The sequence below is a fragment of the Equus asinus genome, chromosome 17 (assembly GCF_041296235.1).
Source record: "Equus asinus isolate D_3611 breed Donkey chromosome 17, EquAss-T2T_v2, whole genome shotgun sequence".
NCBI classification, from domain to species: Eukaryota; Metazoa; Chordata; class Mammalia; order Perissodactyla; family Equidae; genus Equus; species Equus asinus.
This window is the reverse complement of record NC_091806.1, coordinates 23,955,840-23,976,645: the sequence shown is the minus strand read 5'-3', so window position 1 is coordinate 23,976,645 and position 20,806 is coordinate 23,955,840. Positions and strand designations below refer to the sequence as shown.

General features: G+C 33.6%; 2 protein-coding genes across 2 annotated transcripts; both read right to left on the bottom strand.

The window, feature by feature from the left end:
- Nucleotides 1-5,896: 5,896 nt before the first annotated feature.
- On the bottom strand, nucleotides 5,897-6,841 carry LOC106844129 (olfactory receptor 8J3-like). Its single transcript, XM_014861430.3, has one exon. The coding sequence runs from the start codon at nucleotides 6,839-6,841 to the stop codon at nucleotides 5,897-5,899; it is 945 nt and encodes a 314-aa protein (XP_014716916.1).
- Nucleotides 6,842-18,467: 11,626 nt separating this feature from the next.
- On the bottom strand, nucleotides 18,468-19,409 carry LOC106844092 (olfactory receptor 8K5-like). Its single transcript, XM_014861409.3, has one exon. It carries the CDS (start codon nucleotides 19,407-19,409, stop codon nucleotides 18,468-18,470), a length of 942 nt encoding a protein of 313 aa, XP_014716895.1.
- Nucleotides 19,410-20,806: the final 1,397 nt, after the last annotated feature.

Here is a 20,806-nt window from a genome sequence, read left to right as displayed (position 1 = left end):
ATAATTTTAAAAATTTATGATATATATCTGGCCTTAATTTTTAGTTGACTTTTCCTTGATATTTTTTCACACTTTGATATTTTTTGTTATGTCATAATATTAAACACACTTATTTTTATAGTTTCTATGATAGTTAAATTGCATATATTTGCCAAAGAATCAGCATGTAATTATAATATGTTCTAACATTTTTCTAGATATTTTCTTTTCTAAGATGGTCACCTGCTCCTAACCAAGCCTATTAGAGTCCATTTCCATTCACAACTGATGGTTCCAATGGGGAGACCTGGACCAAAGAAAGTCTTGTCATAGTCTCTTATCTGAAGATTTGTAGTTGAGTTGCAGAGTGTCAAAACTACGTCGTCATTTAACGTCCGATCTACCCATTCACAAAAATTTATGTATACATACACGCAAAATAATAATAAATTAAGGAGCAAGAGGAAACTTTTGGAGATGAAGAATATGGTTATGGCATAGATTGAGGTGATGGTTTCAAGGATGCCCACTTATCTACAAACTCATCGAGTTCTGTACATTAAACGTGTTCAGCTTTTCGTATGTCACTCTTACCTCAATAAAGCTCTTTTTTTAAAAAAATTATGTATCATGAATGACCTAATTGTGAAAGTCCAGAGTTACTGACATGATCACTCCTAAAACAAATGATAAAATAGAAAGAAAAATAGAAAATTATTCTGCAGTGAGAAAAAAGAATGAAGCAACAATGCAAACAGATTCAGAAAAATAAGACCAAAATAGCTTTTAACATTGTTGAGTATATGATATCAGTTTGTTTCCAACACCAAACATCATCCTTTTGCTAAGTTCCATTGAATCATCCTCCTAATTATTTACCAAGTATTTGTTGATTTGCTACTTGTGCCACGCAATGTTCAAGTTTCGGATAAATTATTCATTCATCATGTCTTGGACCTTCTATTTTAATCATAAGGAAGAGACAAGAAGCTGGTAACCAAACATATAAGCAGATTATTGTAAATTGTAGCAAGCAGAATAAGAAAATTTAACATCAAGAAGCATCAGGATAACCTGGGAGAATTATTTCACATGGTATGTTAAGGGACGGCCTGTCTAAGAGGGTGATATGTGAGCCAGAACCTAAAAAATGGGATGGAACCAACTATTTAATAAATCATAGGAAGAACATTTCAAGATTCCAGACAGGAGTGTATTTCTTGAAAATGCTGCTCTACAGTAGAAAAGACGTTACATTATTTGTTTGTTTGCTTTTGAGAGGAAATTTAACTGAGCCCAGTGTCACTAGATAGTAATGAGGAAGTGGAGAATTACTAGAATCAGATAATGTGGGTCACAATAAATATTTGGATTTCATTTTAAGTAAATTGTAAGGCATTGATAAATTTTAAGGTAGGTGACCATGATCAGCTTTTAAGTTTTAAAAACATTACTCTTGCTATTATAATGATAATGAATTATAGGGTTTAAAGGGTAGAAATTATGAGTGAAAATTTAAAAACTGAGTCAAGTTGTTGTTATAGGATTCCCCATATAATATAATGTTGACTTGGGCCAAAGTGGAGAAGCTGGTGATAAGGGAAATAAGATACACTCAACGGTTGGAAGCAGAAACATGATATCTTCAACATAATTCATACTATGAATTATGTGAAAAACATATGAGGGAATGACAGATGAGGGGGTAGATCAAGAAAGACATTAGTGATTTTTTTGCAATTGAGTCAATGGCCATGACAGTTTCTGCATTTTTAGAGGATATGATTTAAGATGGAGTGATGGTTTTGAACATGATAAGCTTTCAGTGCTAATGACACATTTAAACAATCATTTAGGCCAGCTAATATTTATGTCTGGAGAGCCTAGATGTGGTTAGGCTTGCAAACTTAAGAAACCTCAATCTAGATGATATACTATATTTTTTAAATCTATTTCAAAATCCTTTAAAAACTTGCAACAAAAATTCCTAATATGTTCCTCAATCAATCTGTATTCTTTTCCACTGAGGGACAACTGTCTGTTTTGAGATTGTAACTTCTTTTTATCCCCAAGCACTACACTAGAGGATGTTGCTTCTGTGCCCCCTCCCATGCCTCTGTCTTGTCTTGCCTTCTCTGTGTTTACAATTTGATTTGTTTTTGTGTGAGGAAAGTTGGCCCTGAGCTAACATTTTTTGCCAATCTTCCTCTTTTTGCTTGAGGAAGATTGTCCCTGAGCTAACATCTGTTCCTCTATGTTTTGCATGTGGGATGCCACCACAGCATGGCTTGATGAGCTCTGTGTAGGTCCATGCCCAGGATCCAAACCCATGGATGTGGGGCCGCTGAAGCAGAGCATATGAACTTAACCACTCTACCACTGGTCTGGCCCCAAGTGTGTTTACAATTTTTAATATTTTGTCTGCAGACTTCAGTCTCTCCATCATCTTCGTTAGCAAACATATCAACTATCATCCAAAACTAATGCTTCTAAATTACACCAGCTCTTCTATTTCTGCTGAAATTTAATGTATTGCTGATTCTGTACTTTATTTTAAACTGCAATGATAAATTTTAACAAGCAAACATTGTAAATCACAAACACACATACAGCCTCTAATTTTCCCTTTCAAAGTTCCACATGTTATTATATGTCAGTTTCCATAAGTACTCTCTTATCCTAAGCATCTTCCTCTTCCACTTCCTCAGGTCAAGCTTTCATTAAGACTATCATTGACTGTTGTATCCTTCTTGGTCTCCATGCCATGATTCTCTCACATTAGCTGGTAGGCAAACGACAGTCACTAAGCTTTTGGAGTAATCAAGATATGTAATCAGAGCTATTTTTTTAGGATAATTGAAATATGCATTAGCCTCATTCCCAATGCATTCCACATTCAGGTCCATATCACCTTTCCAGTCATACAACCCTACCAGGCACTCATTCAACATACATTTTCGCCTCTGTCCCTCTACATCCTTACTCATATTAATTGCTCTGAGATTACTCCACTTACTTTGATAGGTGGCATGTTATCTAAAAAAAGTCTGCTCAACATTTATTTGTAGCAGTGACCCCACACTATCAGAAAGTGTAAATGAACATAGGGTCAAAGGAGGCTGACAAACTTGATTTTGGAGAATTAAAAAATGTCATTCCTGATTATACCTTAGATATTAACAATCTTCTTATGAATACTAATGAGTAAAGGGAGGGTAAAAAGATAGTGCGTTGTCTTCAAATTAGCACAAATGTTTTATGGCTAATGATTAATAATAATAGCATTAAAAAGTGCTTATTAATGGGGCCAGCCCCGTGGCAAAGCAGTTAGAGTGCCAAATGCTCCACTTTGGCATCCCAGGTTCATGGGTTCAAATCCCAGGTGCAAACCTACTCCACTCATCAGCTGTGCTGTGGAGGCATCCCATATACAAAACAGAGGAAGACTGGCACAGATGTTAACTCAGGGCTAATCTTCCTCAAGCAAAAGAAGGGGAGGATTGGCAATAGAATTTAGCTCAGAGCGAATCTTCCTCACCAAAAGAACAAAAAAAGCATATAGAAATATTTTCTATGTACTTCTATGTACTTAGAATGCTTATTATAAAATGATGAGGCAGAATATGAAGAAAATAAACTTAGTTTTGCACATCTTATTTTAGGTCTGTGGAACCAAGAGCAGCCAGAAAATGGGTTTTATTTCCTCCTTGAGAATGTTATAGAGGCTCTGTTCCATCACGCTAGGAATCTATGGGTCTGCATTTCTTAAAATCTTCCTCCTGCTTGTGCAGTGACTTCCCTCAAATAGAAGTCCTTCTTTTTCAGATCTTCTCAACTAAAATGTTGACAGATTATTTTACTATAAGATATGTGGTTTATCTAAACATGTTTCATCATTATATTGATTACTTATTATGCTTCTATATATACACTTGCCTGAATGTTTTCAGAGTTAATTGAAAATTTTCCTGAGAAAATTAGTGATCTAGAATTATATGCTCAAAAAAGGAGCATCATTTGGAATTTGGGTAGTTGTATGTCCAGCATTCTTTCACAGGATGCTCTATAACACATGCTATTTTCATTTTAGATAATATTGCTGAAGTAAAAGTATGATATCAACAATCTCAGTGAGCAATAATCCTATATTTCAGTAGTGATATAATTTATTTAAGTATACAAAACACAACGATAGCAGTTCTAATTTGGAAACATAAAATCTGTGTCATTTTTGGCACCCTGTGTTGTCCGAAACAGTTATAAATCTTGGAAAAAAGCCTTAGTTTAAACACTGTATTATTTGTTTATATACAATACCCAGTGCCTTCCAAAATGAAAGAGAAGTGACTCATTTTAAGGTACAGTTTTCAATCATTTAAAGGTCATAATACAAAAATAAGATAAATATTTTCTGCCCACCTGTTTCAAGATAATCTGTTTTAAGTTCTTAGGAAGAACGTCTATGTTGCAGTGGCAAGGAGGGTTGCCATTGATGGTATTTATGCAAAGTGTTAGTGAGGATGTGAAGAAACTGGAACACTCATATTGAGTGTGTTAACATTCTCTCTCTAGACCCTCTATCTACCTGAGGGTCCAAATGAAATCAAGAATATTTTCTAGGACATTCTTCATGTACCAGGTACATGCCTAGCTTAGGGGTTCAAACTTCTTTTTCAATTCTGAGGAAGATTCACCCTGAGCTAACATCTGTTGCCAATCTTCCTCTATTTTCTGTGTGAGCTGCCACCACAGCACAGCCACTGACAAGTGGTGTAGGTCCATGTCCAGGAATCAAACCTACACCACTGAAGCAGAGCATACTGAACTTAACCACTAGGCCACAAGGGCAGGCCCAGGTTCAAATATTTTTAGTAAAATAATTTCAAAGCTGGATTCTTCTTCTTCTTCTTTGGAAATGCCCAGCATGGTAATGTTCACTATATAAACGATACACATTAATTTAATATCACATTGGTTAACTCAGTTCTGATTTGATAAGTCTTCGATATAATATGGTCACCTTTACATATTCAAAGTTGTACAATTTATTTTGCTGTACACTCACTAATCAAAATCTATCAGAAAACAGAACAAAAATTTTACAAATCAATTGAATCTTTCCTGTAATGATGTAAAGAACTTACACAAACATGGTCCAATGAATGCTTAATATTGCCACAATAGAGTAAATTTATTAGACACACTAAAAAAGACTCAGAATAACGAGAAAGGAAAACTTTTACAAAATCCATGAGGTTTATCAATCAAAATGTACGAAGAAGGAAAGCATATTCAATGACGATACTCTCAGTCTTTCATTAAAAAGTTGTATAAATTACATCAATGGATATAAAAACAAGTTCAGTTATATTTTAGCTGGCGTTCAGGATATAAGTTCATTGGTAGTATATATGTTTTTCATTCAAATATGATATTTTAAAAAGTCAAGGAGTTTTATTTTAAATATATTTGTCAGTTTAATTTTGCTGACTTCACTTTAAGAAAGTTTTTAGCCATCTGCAACAACAGTTTTTCAAAGTTCATTGACTAAACATACCCAGGAACAAAAAAGAAGCCAAAGAATAAGAAAGATGGACTTACTTCTCTGATCCATATTCTGTTACTCAGTTTTAACTCATTTAATTTTTTTCAAGTTATATCTCTCCTGAATGTTAGAACTATTTCTTTCAATCTACCTACCCAAAGTCAGTGAATAATGCTTTGTTTCTGTATTAACCTCATAACTCCTAGAGCTTCACTTGATTTTTTAATTCACTGCTTTCTAAATCCTAGCTCCCTTTAATTCCCAGGATTATTTGCTTGTAAAGTAAGTAGGTCGGTCACCTAACCTTTACTTTCTCTGGCATAATGGCAGCCTATCTTAAACTTCTCTTCATTTACTTATATAGTCCTAAAATCATATTGATTTAGAATAGCATGAATTTTTCAGAAATCTCTTCAAGGCAGCCTTCACCTCCTTATTTCGAAGGCTGTATATCATGGGATTCAGCATGGGGATCACCACTGTGTAGAATACGGAAGCCAACTTATCAGTATCCATTGAATGCTTAGTTTGAGGCTGTACATACATGAATAGCATTGTTCCATAGAAAACCGTGACTGCCATCATGTGTGAAGCACATGTGGAAAAGGCTTTTTTTCTTCCCTCTGATGACCGTATCCTTAGAATGGACAAAACAATGTTGAAATAAGATGTTACAACTATAACAATGGAAAAAACCAAATTTGTAGCTGCAGATATAAAAACTACTGTTTCTGGAGAGTAAGTATCAGAGCAGGACAATGCTAACAGAGGGACAATGTCACAGAAAAAATGATTGATTACGTTAGAAGAGCAATAAGACACAGAGAATACAGAAGATGAAGCCACCACGGCTGTGGAAAAGCTATAGAGGTACGTGAGGGATACCAGCAGAAAGCAGATCTGCCGAGATACCACCACCATGTAGAGTAGGGGATTACAGATGGCCACATAGCGGTCATAGGCCATCACAGCTAACAGGAAAACCTCAGCTACAATGAAAACCAAGAACACCCCTAGTTGGGTGGCACATTCATAGTAAAAGGTGGTTTTCTTCTTTGCTAAAAAATTGATGAGCATTTTAGGGGCAATAACAGTAGAATTGCCAAAATTTATCATAGCCAAATGTCGGAGGAAATAATACATAGGGGTCTGAAGTCGAGAGTCAACACTGGTGAGAGTGATGATACTCAGATTTCCTGCCACAGTCAGTCCATAGATGACCAGGAAAACAAAGAAGAGTGGAATCTGGAGTTCTGGACGGTCTGAGACACCCGTGAGGATAAACTCAGTGACCCGGGTGAAATTTCCAGGAGCCATGTAAGAGTTGGGAAATTCATCTGTCTGGAGAAGGAAAGGAGAAGTGGTTACTAACTCTTAGGAATTCTTTCCTAGAACTGGCATTAGACAGCAAGGGCAATTCCTTGGGTGAGAATTCTTGCAATCATTTATTAATCTGTTATTAAACTTAATGTTCTAGGTCTAATATATAAAACTTGCAACCATTTGGGAGGTAGAAAAAGTAAATATGGTAAATTAACTAGATTATTTAGCATCATGCATATTTTGAGGATTTACTTTCTCACAATTTTGTTAAAGTATAAATATCATACTGGCTTGCAAACAATAGAAGGCATGATTCATTTCTTATGTCTGTTACATTGAGGTGACAAAGACTTGAGAAATTCTATGCCTCAAATAATTCAATGTTGTTTTGTGATTTATTAATTGAGATTTCTTGATTTTTCTCAAGAATAGATGATTTAGCCACAATCCTGCTCCATTTTCTTTATTTGATCTTTCTATAACTTCTATTCGATGTACATTGAACTTGAAGTTCTACCATGCATGTCTGTTAACTGTTTTTTTCAGACACAAATACATAGAGATATGTCCTCAAATATATTTTTCAGTTTACTTATTCTCCTTTCAGCTTTAAAAAAAATCTGTGAAAATATTATAATTTTTGAAATTCCATCACACCACACTTTGCTGGATTCAACTTCCTTTTCCTTCCTTCTCATAACTCTTTTCCTTCTTGCCCCACAAATCGATGCAGTTCCTCATATTGTTTCCACTATGTTTTTGTGTTAATCAGTATTTTTATTTATAGAATTTTAAAACATTATTTAAAAAAATTTATGGAATATACTTGGCCTTAATTTTTAGTTGACCTTTCTTATATTTTGTCACATTTTGATATTTTTCGTTATTGTCATAATATTAAACATCCTTATTTTATAGTTTTTCTATAATTACATTGCATATACTTGCCAAAGAATCAGCATGCTATTATAATATGATCAAATATTTTTCTAGAGATTTTTTTTCTCTGATGATCACCTGCTCCAAACTAGGCCTATTAGAGTCCCTTTCCAATCACAATTGATAGTTCCACTGGGGGCACCTGGCCTAAAGAAAGTCCTTTCATAGTCTCTTTTCTGAAGATTTGAGTTCAGTTGCAGAGCGTCAAGACTATATCATCATTTAACATAAGATCTACACTTTCACAAAAATTTAAGTATACATACACACAAAATAATAATGATAAATAAAGAGGCAAAAGGAAACTTTTGGAGATGGGGATATATTTATCTCATAGACTGTGGTGATGGTTTCAAGGAGGCACACATCTCCAAACCATCGAGTTATGTACATTAAATGTGTTCAGCTTTTTGTATGTCATTCTTACCTCAATAAAGCTTTTTAAAAAAAGATTATGTATCATGAATGCCTGAATTGTGAAAGCCAAGAGTTACTGACATTATCTCTCCTAAAAACAGGACAGAATAGAAAGAAAAATAGACAACTATTCTGCAGTGAGATAAAATAATGAAGCAACAGTGCAAAAAGATTCAGAGACGTAGACTAAAATAGCTAACATTGTTGAGTATATGATAGCAGTTTGTTTCCAACACCAAACATCTTTCTTTCACTAAGTTTCTTTGAATCATCCTCCCATTTATTTACTTACCAAGTATTTGTTGATTTCCTACTTGTGCCAGGCAATGCTCAGGTTACAGATAATTATTCATTCCACACCTCATGGGCCTTCTATTTTAATCATAAGGAAGACCCAAGAAGCTGGTAACGAAACAGACAAGCAGATGATTGTAAATTGTAGTAACCACGATAAGAAAATTTAACAAAAAGATGCATCAGGATAACCTGGGAGAATAATTCACATGCCATGTTAAGGGAAGTCCTGTCTGAGAGGGTGACATGTGATCTGAAACCTGAAAAACGGGATAGAGACAACTATTTAATTAATCATAGGAAGATAACGTACAGATTCCAGGCAGGCTGTATTTCTTGAAAATGCTGTTCCACAGTAGAAAAGAAGTTAGGTTTTTGGTTTTTTGTTTTTGAGGGGAAATTTAATGGAGTACAGTGTCACTGGATTATAATGAGGAAGCAGAAAATTACTAGAATCAGATAATGTAGGTCACAATAGATATTTGGATTTCATTTTAAGTAAATTTTAAGGCATTCACAAATTTTAAGGTGGGTGAACATGATCAGCTTTAAGTTTTAAAAAGATTAATCTTGCTGTTATGATGATAATTAATTATAGGATTAAAGGGGTTGAAATTATGAATGAAAATTTAAAAAATGAGTCAAGCAGTTGTTATAGGAGTCCTCACGTAAGATAATGTTGACTTGGGCCAAAGTGGGGAAGCTGGTGATAAGGAGAACAAGATACACTCCACAGTTGGGAACAGAAAAAAGATGATGTCTTCAATATAATTCATATTATGAATTATACGAGAGAGTTATGAGGGAATGACAGATGGGAGTAGATCAAGAAAGACATTAATGATTTTTTTGCCATTGGGTCAATAGTCATGACATTTTTTGCATATTAGAGGGTATGGTTTAAAATGGAGTGATCAAAGTGATATTTCGAACATGTTAAGTTTTCAGTGCTAATGAGATATTTGAATAATCATTTAGGCCAGCTAATATTTATGTCTGGAGCACATAGGATTGGTTAGGCTTGCAAACTTAAGAAACATCAACCCAGATGATATACTATATATTTTTAATCTATTCCAACATCCTTTTTAAAACTTGCAACAAAAATTCCTAATACGTTCCTCAATCAAACTGCATTCTTTTCCACTGAGGGACAACCCTCTGTTTTGAGATTGTAGCTTTCCTTTTGTCCTCAAACACTACACTAGATGATATTGCTTGTGTGTCTCCTCTCATGCCTGTTTCTCATATTGCCTTCTCTGTGTTTACAATTTGTTTTTGTGTGAGGAAGATTGGCCCAGAGGTAACATCTGTTGCCAAACTTCCTCTGTTGCTGGAGGAAGATTGTCCCTGAGTTAACATCTGTGACAATCTTCCTCTGTTTTTTGTATGTGGGCTGCTGCCACAGCATGGCTTGATGAAAAGTGTGTAGGTCTGTACCCAGGATCCGAACCTGTAAACCCAGGGCCACCGAAGCAGAACATGTTAACTTAACTCCTACACAACTGGGCTGGCCCCAAGTGTGTCTATAATTTTTAATATTTTGTCTGCAGACTTCAGTCTCTCCATTGTCTCTGTTGGAAATATATCAACCATCACCCAAAAGAAATGCTTCTAAATTACATCAGCTCCTCTATTTCTCTTGAAGTCTAATTTATTGCTGGTAATATTCTTTATTTTAAATTGCAATGATAAATTTTAACAAGCAAACATTTTAAATCACAAACATATATCCATCCTCTAATTTTCTCTTTGAAAGCTCCATATGGTATTATATGTCAGTTTCCATAAGTACTTTCTCATCCTAAGCATCCTTGTCCTCCACTTCCTTCTTTCACTAATACTGTCATTAACTATTGTATCCTTCTTGGTCTGCATGCCATGATTCTCTCACATTAGATGGTAGGCAAATGACAGTCATTAAAGCTTTTGGAGTAATTAAGATATGTAATCAGAGCTATTTTTTATGATAATTGAAATAAGCTTTAGCCTCATTTCCTATGCATCCCACATTCAGGTCTATAGGACCTTTCCAGTCATACAACCCTATCAGGCACACATTCAACATACATTTTCGCTTCTGTCCCTCTAGATCCTTACTCATATTAATTTCTCTGAGATTACTCCACTTATTTGTGAGAGGTGACATGTTATCTAAAAGAAGTTTGCTCACCATGTGTAGCAGTGGCCCCATGCAATCAGAAATTGGAAATTAACATAGTGTAAAATGAGGTTAACAAACTTGATTTTGGAGTATTTAAAAATGCCATTCTTAATCATACTCTAGCTATTAAAAACTTTCTTCTGAATACTAATGAGAAAATGGAGGGTAAGAAGATAGTGAGTTGTCTTTACCTTAGCACAAATGTTTTATGGCTAGTGATTAATAATAATAGCATTGAAAAGTGCTTATGCGGGGAGCTGGCACCATGGCCAAGTGGTTAAACTTCCACACGCTCCACTTTGATGGCCTGGGTTCATGGGTTCAGATGCTAGGCACAGACCTATTCCACTCATCAGCTGTGCTGTGGAGGCATCCCATATACAAAGGAGAGGAAGACTAGCACAGATGTTAGCTCAGGGCTAATCTTCCTCAAGCCAAAAGAGGGGAAGGTTGGCAATGGATGTTAGCTCGGAGCGAATCTTCCTCATCAGAAAAAAAAAAGAAAAAGCTTATGGGAGTAGTTTATACTTAGAATGTTTTTATTATAAAATGATAAGGCAGAATATAAAGAAAATAAATTTAGTCTTGCACACCTTATTTTAGGTTTGTGGAACTACAAGCGACGTAGGAAATAAACATTCTCTTCTGGGTTTTATTTCCTCTTTGCGAATGTTATAGAGGTTCTGCTCCATCAAACTAGGAATGTATGGGTCTGCATTTCTTAAAATCTTGCTCCTGCTTATGTACTAAATTCCCTCAAATAGAAGTCCTTCTTTTTGAGATCTTCTCAATTAAACTGTTGGCAGTTTATTTTACTATAAAATATGTGGTTTATCTAAACGTTTCATTATTATATTGATACTTATTATGCTTCTATATATACATTTGCCTTTATGTTTTCAGACTTAATGGAAAATTTTCCTGAAAAAATTTGTGATTTAGAGTTATATTCTCAAAAAAGCATTGTTTGGATTTTGGGTACCTCTTTATCTAGGTTTCTTTCACAGGATATTATACAAAACATGCTGTTTTCATTTTAGGTAATATTGCTGAAATAAAACTATGATATGAAGAATCTCAGTGAGCAAAAATACAATATTTTAGTAGTGATATAATTTATTTAAGTACATAAGATACAATGATGGGAGTTCTAATTTGTAAACATAAAATCTGTGTTATATTTGGCACCCTGTGTTCCCCAAAACAGTTATAAATCTTGGAAGCAAACCTTAATCTTTCTATTGTTTGATTATATGTAATACTGAGTGCCTCCAAAATGAAGGGGAAGTGGCTCATTTTAAGGTATAGTTTTGGATGTTTTAAAGGCCGTTATACAAAAATAACATAAATATTTTCTACTCACCTGTAATGTAGAATCTGTTTCAAGCTCTTAGGTAGAATTTCTATGTTTCTGTGGCAATGAGAATTGATGGGGCTCTATAAACCTTTGAGACCAAAACTCTAAAGCACAGGTGATTGAAGGATCTACAAATTTCCTTTTACATCCTTGGGGAAGATGCCACCTGGGGTTGGTTCCTTAACAAGGTCTTCCTCCAGAAGTTCAACCACACACCCCATGAGTCTTTGTTGCACTTTGGGCCTAAGTTATTGAAGTGAACTCAACTCCATGACAGCTAAGGGGCAGAGTGATTAAAGTGTGTCTCTCAAAGTAACCCATTTGCATTCAGACATTCATTATTACAAAATGCAATATTTACGAGCTAGAAACCAAGGGCCTAGCAGTGAAATTAGATCAAACTCTATCTATAAATAGTATTTTTATCATACCACTATCCTTTTTTTTTTTCCACTTTTACTTCAAAGTATACAGTTGACATAGTCATTATTTCAAGGAATGGGGTAAAGTGGATGCTAAAAGGAGGATGTGATCTCCAAAAAAATAATTTTAGGCAATAAAAATATGATTTTATTCTTTTCATTATGATTGTATTTCAGATGAAAGAGGAGCATGTAACTACTAGAGAAGAGCCAAACAGAATAGTTATAAATGAAGCCCTCCTGTTATCTTCAACATGTCTATAAATTCCCTTTCACACAAATGTGTTTTTAAATATCAAATATCTTAGATATATATTTTTTATGCATGTAATGACTAGTAGAATTGTAAACTATTCAAATTTTAGTATATGCGTTGCTATAGCAAATCTATGACTAATATAATTATGTAGAAAGAAAACTGCACCGGGGCAATTCTCTTCTTGGGGGCTTAAGTCTTCTTTGCAGCAATACTTATTTTTTTGTCATCAGATATTCCTCTATAGGCCATAAATTTAAAGCTGGAAGTTGAGATATACGGCAAAACGACATTTATACAAAGTATAAATGCATTCACATGAAAGAGTAATATATATTTTGTAAGAACATAAGAACATAAACAGATTCACATTAAATATATTGGGATGGATACCTGATGGTGGTAGAGGGAACTAGTTACAGAAATAAAGATGAAGGATGTATTAGTTTACTAGTGTTGCCATAGCAAAATACCCTAGACTGGGTGGCTTAAACCACAGAAATATATTCTCTCAACTCTGGAGCCTAGAAGAGCAAGATCAAAGGGTTGGCAGGTTTGATTTCTTCTGAGGCCTCTGCTTGGCTTGCAGATGGTCACCTTCTTGCTATGTCTTCATATGGTCGTTGCCGGGTTGGTGTGTCTAGTGTCTCTCTCTGTGTCCTAATCTCCTCTCCATATAAAACATCAATCAGATTGGATTAGAGCACACCTAATGAGCCCATTTTAATGAACTACCTTTTTAAAGGCCCTGTCTCAAAATATGGTCACATTCTGAAATACTGCTGATTAGAGTTTCAACACGTGAATTTTGATGGGACACAAGACAGCCCATAACAAATTGAAATAAAAAATAACTTAAGAAAAGAGACAGGCTTTGCCTCACTCAGTAATGATAAAGTGTCATGAACTGAGGAACATAATTATTCTAAACCTCTTATCTTAGGTCCAAAAATAGTTGAAAACACGCATATCTAAATTGGATGGAAAACTTTCTCCTAGAAATCTGTTCTGCAGAAGCAACACAAATTATTAAAATACACAAAAATATTCATAAGATTATTATTAGTATGGTGAAATGCTGGAAACCAAATATATAGTTTGTAAGTTTATCAAGTAAATTATAGACATATTTTAGTATAATTTTATATATCTTATGAAACTTTGTCCATATGCATTACATAGAAATTCAAAAGCTTCTGAGAAACAAATTAAGAATAATATTTAAAAGGTCATATTGCATTGGTTTCTTTAAAAAAACAAATTATTAAGGTATATTTTAGGTACAATAAAATGCCAAGAGTGCATGGATAACATTTGAAAAATGATGTCACCTTTGCTACTACTGCTTCCAATAAGATAGCATTTGCAATACCTCAAAATGTTCTTCAATGTCTCTTTGTAGGAAATTACCCAACATTATATCTCAGAACACAAATACTACGATTTCTATCACCATTGGTTTATTTTCCTTGTTTTCAAATTTCATATAAATGAAATGATATACTATGTTTGTGTCTGGTTTCTTTTCCTCCACTTAATGCTATTGAAATTCACCCACACTATTGCATGCATGTGCAGTTCATTCCATTTCATTGCTGGCAGTATTTTATTTATGTATCACCGCTCATCTTTTTACCTGTTGATGGATAGCTGAATATCTCCATTTTGTACCATTATAAATAAAGCTATCAGTAACAGTAATATACACATTTTTCTGGCCATGTTCTCATTCATCTTGACTTAGCATCATGAGGGGAATTCCTGGGATGTATGGTGGTAACTTGTTTAACTTTACTTAAAACTGACAAACTGTTTTCCAAAGTGAAGTACCATTGTGCTCTCCCACCAGCAATGTGTGATAATTTCAGGAGCTGAACGCAGGAGCTGAGATGATACTTTGTATTTGGTAATTTAGTATTTTTAATTTTACCAAGACTAGTGGGTGGGAGGTAAAATCTCATTGTTATTGTAATTTCATTTTCCTGGTGACTAATACCATTAGGCTTTTTTGGATGTGTTTATTGACCATTCATATTTTCTTCCTTGAAATGTCTTTCCAGATGCTTTCCCCCAGTTTTAATAAGTTGTATTTTCCTTATTGATTTGTAGAGAATATTTATATATATCTTGGATCCCATTGAATTATTTTGGCTTCTTAGCTGATAATCTATTGAACATATACATGTGCACAAGTTTTAGACTCTTCATTCTTTTTTTTTATTTTTGGGATTATAGGTAAGATTTTTTATTTCTGTATTTTGCATTTTTTCAAATTCTCTGAATTGATCATGTATCACTCTCATAAAAAGAAAAATGTTTGCTTAAAAATCCACTGAAATTTAACAATACATACAATATTTCATTTTTGGTAACTTCTATTACATTTTTCAATTTATATTTAGTTAATAATAATGGTCTCATTTATATAAACTTAATACATTAGAATTTAGAAAACCTCTTGATAATTCATAATATTTCTACATCGTTGAGGTCTCTAAATCAATATCTGAAAGTGTACTGTCCATAAGTATAAATTATTAACCAGAAGTGTACTAAATAATTAATAGATCTTTGAAAATTTTTCAAAAAGAATTCATTTATTTATTTATGTTTCATTTGTGCTCTGGTTGTTTTTTTGTTTTTTGTTTTTTCAATTTTATTTATTTATTTATTTTTAATTGCAGTAACATTGGATTATATAGCTTTCGGGTGTACATCATAATAGACTCTTCATTCTTTTCCATTGATCTATTTAGTATCTTTATAAAATATTGCACTATCTTGATTACTATAGATTTGTAGATAATCTTGAAAACAGTATTATAAATTCCCTAACTTTATTCGTTTTCTAGATGGTTTAACTATTCTAGATCTTTCCTTTACTGTAGAGAAGCAGATGTAAAGCCAGACATGGGGACCTTGTTTGTCTTGGGAAGAGGAAATTTTCCCCCCTCCCCCTCTTGAATTCTTATGGCTGGACTAATTATAAAATTGACACAAGGCCAGATCAATGGGGAAAAAAAAATTGATACGTGTGCACTGGAGAGCATAAAAGATGATGCTCAGAGAGGGAACACAGCAGGCAGTTTATACATTTTTTTACACAAAGTAACAATGAATTTGTGAGGATTTGACGGGACAAAGAAGCTTTGCTTTGAGTGCTTAATTAGTGAGGGATTTAGCAGAGTTTGGGTTTGGGGTGATAAATTACCAAAGAAGTAACAATGTTTGTTTATATAGCCTTCTCAGCCCTGATTTTCCCACTTCAGTGATAAAAAATGTAGAGAAAGCAACCTTTCACATGCGGGAATTATTTCCTGATTTCAGGAGGAAGAGAGAGAGGAGGGTCCAAATGTCTTTTCTTTTTTCGTGGACTGCTTCACAAGTAACTTTAATTCATAGCAATCCATATTCCATTGTGGGATACTTTCAGGTGGCCTGCCCTGGGCCTCAATAATTGTATTCCATGTGCTTAGGGCCAGAACTGTCTACTCTGAGAACAATCATATTTGGTAGCTGTTATTAAATTATCTGAATATTAAAATTTGATCCCTAACTTAAAAGTGAACCTTGTTAAAAATTATAATTTAGTCTCAAAACTATGGTGTTAAATTAAGGGTTGAACAACTTGAGAACTTTGTTAAGATGTTGAAAGAGAGAATTCTTTTTTAAGCCATCTCTCTCCGTCATCTTAAAGCCAGAAGACTTCTTGATATATGTGGAAAATTTGAAGTCTTTGAGGAAACCCCTTCAAGAAAGAGTATATCTTGCTCTCTTCATAAAGAAGTCATGGAATATGAATTGAAGAAACTTTTGCAGAGTATGTAGGAAATCCACATTGGGGAATTTTATAAATAATCAGAGGTTGAGTTTATGCAATTGAGTCGTTACTGCTTTGCAAGTATTTGCATTTAAGAATTAATACAAATCTACTCCAATTTCTTAGCTGAAAGCTTTTGGTAGAGCAAGCCATTAATTAGATATGAAGTGAAAATAAATAATCAAAAGAAAATTAAAGTTTCTAGCTCTGGGAAGAATTTGAGAGTGTACAAATACTAAAAGATTGTCACATAAATTGGCAGCATTATTTCTAAACTATTCACCAGTACAATGATGATGACAAAATGTACTTTGTGGCAATAAGGGACAACGGCCCTATCCAGTGGCATCAGGAATACTGTAAGCTTTCTATAGAAAACAAGGTAATGTTTTAGAACACTTCTTGTTGTATCTATGATATCAAATATGTGATGCTACCCACCTATTATCAGTTTTGCAATTTTATCATCACACAATGAAAATGATATGTCAGCAAACATTAGTATCCTTTCTTTGATAATAAAAAAACAAAATATTACTCGGCAAAAAATCACAATGCATAGAACCTTTTCTCAATGTTTTCCTTTTGATCTCAAATTATTATGGATATTTGTAAAACATTGAACCAACATCTCATCATTAGCATTGGACAGAATCTTATATATTTATTTTAGAAATAAAAAGCAATAGTATTTTATGTTATAATCACAAGGCTGTTCATTACAGCATTTTCTATAGTGGAAAAACAAATAAAAAGCTACAATCAAATGTTCATCACCCAAAGTATGGCCAAATACAAAGTGATTGATCTATACTCAACTGTATATTAAAAATGACATTTATGCTGATATTCAAAATAATATCTAATCTTTATTGGCTAAGAAAGATGTTGATGGTGAATTCTCATGTAAGAAAAGTAAGTTGCCAGGAATATGATGTATTATGTTTCTTTTTAAAGCCCTTTCCATATGGATGATATTGGGAAATGCTGTTAATATTATTTAACTTAACTTTTGGTTTGTAAATAGTAATAGAAATGATAGAATTTGTTAAAAATTATACTAAAATGGTAAACAAATTAATATGATTATAAAATGTAATTTTGTGTTTCTTCTATTGTGTTCAATTTATGTTTTATTTTATTTTTTGATTTAAAAATTTTTGTCCAGCTTTGTTGAAGTTACAAGTGATAAACAAAAAGTGTGTATATTTAAGGTGTACAATATGATGCTTTGATATATTTATGTATTAGGAAAAGACTACCAAAATCAAGTTAATTAACATATCCATCACATCACATAGTTTTTTTTTTTATTTTTGGGATGAGAACACTTTAGATCAACTTTTTTTAATAATGTAAACATCACTACATTAAAAAGGGGAAAAATTAAACAAAATTCATGAGTAGATGTACCCAAGCTAGTGTTTGGCCACAAACTCGAGAAGATTTTGTAATGTAAATACTTCAAATGCAGATGGATTAAATTCTACAATGGCAGATACAGGCAAAATGGATTTTAAAAAATCATGGTCCAACTATATGCTGTTTGCAAGAGACTCATTTTGTTTACATTGTTGTTTTAGGTTCAGAAAATACAATGAAAACAAGATTCAGAAGATACATGCTTTAAAAAAAACCTGACAGAAGCAAACACATAAATTATTGATGTCGAGTTTGATAAGAGTTTCCACTAGAAGAAATATGAGGTTCTACTGGATCACTAAAGGGAACATTGAATCAAAAACAAGGGAATATTGAGGAAGGAGTGACAATTAATTGAGGTCTAAAATATGAGAATTAATTTGGCTGAATATATGGGAAACAATCTACTTGTGCATTATAATTAGTTTTTGCTCTGGAGCCAAAAAAATGCAATTATATCTATGAGAAAAATTATCAAGTGACACTTGCCTTTTTCATAGTTTATTAAAACAACATTCCGCATTAAATATTAGCTACAAAGTTTGCAATGATTCTTAAAAACTCTGTGAAATGCATTTTTTACCTCTTTGTTCCTTAAGCTGTAGATCAAGGGGTTAAGCATGGGGATCACTAAAGTGTAAAACACAGAGGCCATTTTATCAGTATCAAAAGAATGAGTGGATTTGGGCTGCATGTACATAAATAGTAGAGACCCATAGAATACAACCACCACCATCAAATGAGAACCACATGTGGAGAAAGCTTTTTTCCTCCCCTCTGTGGAATGCATTTGAAATATGGCTATCAGAATGAGTATGTAGGACACTAGGACTACCATGAGGGAAGAGATCAAATTCAGTGCTGAAAATATTATGATCAACAATTCTATTTCTCTTGCATTTGAGCAAAGCATAAGTAACAAGGGAAGATCATCACAGTAGAAATGACTGATGATGTTAGAGCCACAGAAGGTCAATGTAAAAATCTTAGTAGTAAACGTTAGAGCCTGAAAGGTACTATAGACGTATGGAATGCCTACCAGCACATGACAAAGTCTCCGGGACATGATAACATTGTAGAGCAAAGGGTTACAGATGGCCAAATAACGGTCATAGGCCATGGCTGACAAGATGAAAAATTCACTGATTATGAACATAAGGAAGAAAGCCAACTGTGTGGCACATGCATAATAGGAAATGGTATTTTTATCCACAACAAAATTTACCAGCATCTTGGGACAAATGACAGCAGCGTTACCAAGATCAATGAAAGCCAGGTGTTTGATAAAAAAATACATAGGTGTGTGTAGATGGGAATCTACCTGGGTCACGATGATCATGCCCAGATTGCCCACCACTGTGACTGTGTAGATGATGAGGAAGATTCCAAACAGGGGAACCTGAAGCTCAGGCTGCCTTGTGACTCCCATCAGAATGAATTCCATCAGCAATGTTAGATTCTGTTGGCTCATTTAGCCCAGTTAGCTCTTGTGGGAAGAAACAGAGAGGTTGTTATTAGCTTTCACGTAGGGCCATGTAAACAAATTATGTTTGTAGACAGAATGGAGGTTTTTCTTCATAATAAGGAGTATAAAAATAATTCTCATGTCTAATTTTAAAACTAAAACAAATGATGGAAGCTTCTACTTCCCAAGAGGAGGGATCCATATGAAACGCATGCACCGTTATGACAGATTAAACGCCAAGCAGACTCAGCAATGTTCGGAACATATGCATTGATCTAAAATGCCATGTAGGAATTAATATAGAAGTATTAGACTTTATTTTCTCTATGCAATTGCATCAAAAGTTTAATTTAGCACATTTCCATTCTTATCTGAGAATTCTTGTGGAATTTTGATTTTCGTAAAGAGAGAGGTAAAGATAATAGAAAGCTAATGAAATTTAAGATATAGATTCCTTCAACTGTACTTTCAAGGACCTGGGTGAGGCCTTAGCAACAAACTCACCAAGGAGATATATCTTTGTAAAAGTTGCAAATGTAAAATATTTTAACCTTGATCCATTAAGCCCACTTTCTCTTTTCGTTTCAATTTTTGCTCCATCACGCTTCAACTAATATCAGGATGCTCTGGCATGTCTGCAAACATTTGTAAGGTCCAGCAAAGGGAAGACTGAATTAATAATACTTTGTTTTATACTTAAGTGGTATGTTTATATGTTTAAAAATCAATTACATTTATCATTGAATAATGCTATATTTTGGTGTAGGAATGACTTCCAAGACCAATCCTGCCACCAAATATGCTGAGATATGTCTGCAATTTCATTAATAAAAATGTTATACTTATAGATTTTATGATATCTGTCACTATGTTTTTAAAACTGAACTTTTATAATTATTTTGCCATTCTAAATAAATATTCGCATTTATGTCTCAACTTACATGTACAATTTTATTTCTTTTTCTTGAAAATAAAACTCTCAAATTAGTATAAGCTTCAAGATGCATAAGATCTGGATCCATTCCTGCTAAAATATATGATTTATATCAATATTCAGGGATTTTGAATATTTAATTTTATGTTCCTTATTTCCTTTAAATCCTGATTTATATGCATAAATTAATTCCTTCACTGTGGATATTATTGGTACGTAAGGCATTTAAAATATCTATTTGAGCATTTATTACAGCTCATATTACTGCCAATTTATTTCTTAAATTGTACAATGAAGTATGCATAAAGTATAGCACTGATTTTAAAATATTTCAGTGATGAGTCCTGCCCTCTTCATTTCATAAAATTTACATGGGAAGTCAGTAAAACAAAGTGGAACTTCTCTGATGGAAGATAGTGAAGCTGCTTTAGCTTAATCCACTCGTATTTTCTTTCTCTCACATTCAGTT

Bases quoted from the DNA above. Each gene is read 5' to 3' on its own strand.
- LOC106844129 (XM_014861430.3), bottom strand. From the start codon at position 6,841: ATGGCTCCTGGAAATTTCACCCGGGTCACTGAGTTTATCCTCACGGGT.
- LOC106844092 (XM_014861409.3), bottom strand. From the start codon at position 19,409: ATGAGCCAACAGAATCTAACATTGCTGATGGAATTCATTCTGATGGGA.